The 5,000-nt window shown below is 43.2% G+C and overlaps 1 protein-coding gene across 2 annotated transcripts in view; it reads right to left on the bottom strand.

The window, feature by feature from the left end:
• SKIDA1 (SKI/DACH domain containing 1) overlaps window positions 1–5,000 on the bottom strand; it is a 13,278-nt gene that overhangs the window by 6,818 nt on the left and 1,460 nt on the right. The window contains exon 2 of one of the 2 annotated variants that reach the window (XM_083189300.1): window positions 1,167–4,956. The exons of the other annotated variant lie outside the window; for it this stretch is intronic. Coding sequence (XP_083045426.1) covers window positions 2,415–4,856 — 2,442 coding nt within the window. The 5' untranslated portion in view covers window positions 4,857–4,956 and the 3' untranslated portion in view covers window positions 1,167–2,414. Of the gene's footprint in view, window positions 1–1,166; window positions 4,957–5,000 lie in introns of those variants that run through there. 2 annotated transcript variants of the gene reach the window in all.

Genomic DNA, 5,000 nt, shown 5'->3' with positions numbered 1-5,000 from the left:
AAACTATGGGCGAGTGCTGTACCACAGCCGGCTACCAATCGCCACATTATAAACTCTCCAACCAACTTTTATTCACAATTAAAGCTCCACTCTTAAGATGATATTTCCAATACTATATGTCAATTTTGCAATAGTGTTGAATTGACTGCAGGCCCACCTTGTCGTGCTCATTGTGTTGTAAGTATGTGAAAGTGTTTATATGTATGTATGTATGTATGTATGTATGTATGTATGTATGTATGTATTCACATTTAATGCTCCAATTGAATTAAGACACTAAAGTAAACCAAGTAATGACAAAATCTCTGTAACACCCTGCACCTTATTTTAAGCACTTATTATATTATATCCATTGTATTATTATTTACATCTAAGAACATTGTGTGACTGGGGTAATAACGCGTTCCTTACTGACTGGGCTATATCTGCTTTTTGAGCAGCACAAACTTAAGCATACACGTTATTATATGCAGGACTGTGGTTTGAGACACGTGGTTGGTGTAAGGTGACACCACTTTAATGTCTGCCTAAAATATTCTCAGACAAAGGAACCACCAGGAAAATGTGCCTTTAAACAGAACTGGAGAACAGGAACAGTGAAAGAGCTGCCTGGAGTCCACACTCACTGGCCATGTTGGGGAAAAGTTCACTTGCAAATATTGATCAATGCTGCACGGTGGAGTTTAATGAACAGACAATAAAAAGAAAAACAGCCTGACAACCCCAGTACCAGGGCTAGATGCACACACACACGCACACATGGCTTTCATTAGAAATACCTTCAATGTTACCAATCATTTTTCCTGTACAATAAAGAACTGTAAGAGGGCTTGGCAAGTGTGTAATGTCTATTTGTTTCATCATTTATTTCCACTGTGCAAAATTAATTGAATTAAAACCCAGTTCCATTTTTCATATCAACAGTTTTAATGCAACATTTTGTACATCTTCCTTCATCTATTAGCAATTCGAATTCAAACCCCCCCCCCCCCTCCCCAAATGCTGAACACAACCTTTATATTTATTTTATTTTTATTTTTGTTCACTCAATCAGGCTCAATGCTGGAATAGCAATAATTTAGGTTGTTCTGAATTTCAAGAAAACATTGTTTTTCTTTTTAATTTAAAATGAAGGTGAAACATGCTTTTCAACAGTGCAAATTTCCTTGTTTTTCTTTTTTGATTTACTGCTTTCAACACAACATTACACAAGAAAAGTATACACCAAATGGGTCTCTACAATATTTACGAAGTTCAGTCATAAGTGCAAAAGTAGAGAACTGACTCTGATTGTCATGTGCAGTATTTTCCTGTTTTAAAAATAAAAAAAAAAATCAGGGTGGTCATTCAAGTTTTGAGCTACAATAAATAATAATTGTAGTTTATCGTCGGCGTTAATGGCAGCGGTTATTTTTTTTCTTTGTTGTTGTTTTTTTTAACAAAAACAAAACAAAATTCGAATAAATGTCAAAACAAACAGAGTATCAACACAGCACACGCTCAGTCACAACGACCCTGCACGATTATAATGTCTGTTTCCTAAGCCATAAAGATGTTTCATTATTTTTGTATTCTGGGTAAGAATGTAAATAGGCAGATTGCTCTCCAGCCATATCACAAGGGGTTATTACTGGAGTGACAGTTTATGGGAGGCCTATGCATACAATTGATGGGATACACATGTACGATTGTGCAGTTAAAAAGACAGCATTTAACAAAAATACAATGACATATTTATTTTACTAGTTGTTGAGGCAGCTTATTTTTTCCAAGGCCTGAGATAAACACAAACCTAATAAACCATTCCAGTTCAGATTTTAAAAAAAAGAGTTAAGTGCAACTACTTTTGAAATAAAAAAAAAAATGTTCAACAGAACATTTTTTTTTTAAACTGCCACATATAATTACTGGTGACCCAACACTGTGCAACCAATTAGAAAAGTCAGTCTTCAATTTTCCCAAAAATCTAGTGCAGAAAATGCAATGGCTCATACTGTTGTTTTATTATTTTGAAACGATTTGACATGTGATTGTTGCAGAAGAATTGAGGTACCGGGTGCTTTGTAAAAAAAAAACAAAAAAAAATGATTAAAAAAATAATTATTATTATTTAAAAAAAAAAAATCAACTTCCATTCAAGACCAGGGATAAAGTCCGTCTATAAGCACTGAGAAGTCTGCGGAATGTAACCAAACAAAACTCCATATTGCAGATTCAAAATGTTATCCACTCTCCTTCTCCACGCGAGATGTCACGACAAATAATTCCAAAATAATAATAATATTATTATATATATATATATATATATATATATATATATATATATATATATATATATATATATATATATATCACAGGCTGATGCAACCATTGGTTTGGAGAATAGGATCCCCCCACACATACACAAAAAAGTGTTATGATTGAAATGTCCTGAATTTGTGACTAGGAGGAAGAGGTACTGAAGAACCACCCAACTGCCATTTCCAAATAGGATGGGCCTTGTGGGGTGCGTTAGAATCCTTTGTGCTGTTTAAGGAGTAGGCAGGGACTAGATCGCCGTCTTTGCCAATAATCAATGACGGTGGACTGGGGAAATTTGCCATGAAATTAAAAGGTCTTTTTATTGTAGATGCCACATTGTTTGCCAACCTTTTGCGTCTATTGGTCACTGTTAAACCATCCAGTGTCCCTTTATAAAATTCACTTTTACCTGGGGGCCGGGGGCTCCTTGCTGATTTCAGATTTGGCTTGTTGGGTGGTGTCTGTAACAGAGGTCGTTTTCCTAGCACCAGTGTCCTGTAGTTTTTTCTCACCTTAGCACCATATTTGTAATCTCCTTCCTCAGGCTTGGGTGGACCTAAAGTGCATGGAAGGGTCTGACTGGGAGTCAGCAGATCTGCCAGAGAAGTGGTTTGTTGCTCAGTGCACACAGGGTCCTGCTTGGCTTCCAGTAAAGCCTTCTCGCATTTATTCTCGCACACATCACTGTCAATCTCGTCCTTAGTAACATTGCACTCAGTATACTTTAGCTTATCTTGTGTAGCTTTGCCGTACTCCTCGCTTCCACTATTGTCCTCGATTTTAATTTTGACGTTGTGCAGGAATGATGGTTCAGTGCATGCGTCCCCATTCACAGCATTGCGCGTCCGCCCGGGGTCTGCGGGGAAATCCGCTCCTGCTGGGGTCTTGGACAATTTTTCCACCTTCTCAGAGGATGCAGGAACGCAGTTTGGGGGCCTGGGGGCCGTGGTATTCCTTTCCACGCATTGTGTGGGAGTTGATTGAAGGCACTGATTTGCCTCTCTGTGTATTCTTTGTTGTGGAAATGCATTGTTTTTCTTTGGGCTAGGTGCACAGCCCCCCTCTGCTGCACAGTTAATTGTCAGGTCAGTCCTCTTTGCATGAGAAGAGAACCCAGAAAGTGGCAATTGGATCCCACAGGCTTTTTTACTTCTTGCCTCAGGAAATGAGCCCCCTAGGGAAGGGGGGCAGCAGATACCGGGGGGCTTGGTGGGTACCCATCCTTGGTGGGTCCAGTCTTGGCTCTCAGATTTGATCTCACAGTGACTTGCCTTGTTCTCCCCTGCTTTAATAGAGCTGGGGCTGGGGGGCCTGGGGAACTGGCACAGGGGGTTTGCTTGTGCAGTGTGGGGAAGTTTATTAGCCGGGCTGGAAAAACTGGTTCTGCGGAAACGAATGCTTTCCACCGACACCTGGCTGGACACAGAGCTGCTGTCAGACTCAGAAGAGCTCTCCTCTTCCGAGCTGAGATCGCTGGAGTCAGACAGGCTGCCCTCATCCTCCTCCTCCTCTTCCTCCTCCTCGTCCGAGGACACGGAGTTGCTGCTGCTGGACAGGCTGGAGCCGAAATCCGAGTCGGTGGCAGCTTGTTCTGAGTAGGAGCTGGACTCTGAGTCGCTGCTGTGGCTCTCCTGCAGCGCACCCAGGTGCTGGGCGCAGAAGCCATGGATCAAGTGGATGCGCTCCAGGCACACCGGCGTCCCTTTGGATCTGTAGGGCTTGGGGATGAAGAGGAGCCTCCTGCTGCTGCTGCTGCTGCTGCTGTGGAACGCGTCCTTGCGTTTCCTTTTGCTTCTGTAAGTCACCCCGGCAGGGCTGCGCAGCCTGGACTGGGGAATGGCGGTGGTCTGGTGGTGGTGGTGGTGGTGGTGGTAGTAGTAGGCAGGGTGCTTGCTGCACAGCACGCCCCTGATGTAGGGCAGGCTGGAGTGGAAAGCTGCTGCACAGTCCCCGGGGATCTGGCTAGTTTCATAGTTCAGGGGGCTTTTGCAAGGGGACCTTGCGATCTCTTGGTAGCTGTGACCAGTGTATTTACTTAAAAAATGAGGTAGATCGGCTGCCGGTAGCGCGCCTGGGTCTTCAGGAGCAAACGCTTTCCTCTTTATTGGCTGGGCAGATTCATTCAAACGCAGCCAAACTTTGTTCTCCTTCCAAAAGCTGGAGTAAGGGTCGGGGGATGGGTGCTCCCCTTGCAGATCTTTTGTTGACAGGGGCCTGCTTATCCTCCTCCTTTTTGTTTTAAGGACCCTCTCCGTCTTGCAGGATGTGTACAGGGCTTCCACGTCCTCTCTGGAGATCAGAGTGCACTTGGCTGCATGGAAGGCGATGGAGTTGATCGCCTTGAGCTTCCGCAGCTCGTCCAGGTCGCAGTGGTGCTTCTTCACTTTTAAGTGATCCATGCGTTTATGCACCGTGGTCCTGGGGATGTTTTGCAGGAGATCTGTAAAGACCTGAGACAGGGCGAACATCTGCTTGCCTTTAATGATCAGGTAACCCAGCCTGACTCCATCCACCTCCTCAAACCCCGACTCCAGATCTCCCATTGCTCGGGTCATATTATCCCTAACATTTGCAGGTGACCATCAAATCCAAAAAAAAATAAAAAAAAAAATTGCAAATCCAGGGGTCTGGTGCTGGCAGTCTCAAGGCATCCTGCTAGGAGAGAACCGACAAAGGCTGTTTGTTATTGCTCTTCAAAC

This window comes from Crinia signifera, chromosome 5 (genome assembly GCF_055691185.1).
Source record: "Crinia signifera chromosome 5, ASM5569118v1, whole genome shotgun sequence".
NCBI classification, from domain to species: Eukaryota; Metazoa; Chordata; class Amphibia; order Anura; family Myobatrachidae; genus Crinia; species Crinia signifera.
Note: the sequence above shows the minus strand (reverse complement) of the source record. Positions and strands in the feature narration are given on the sequence as shown.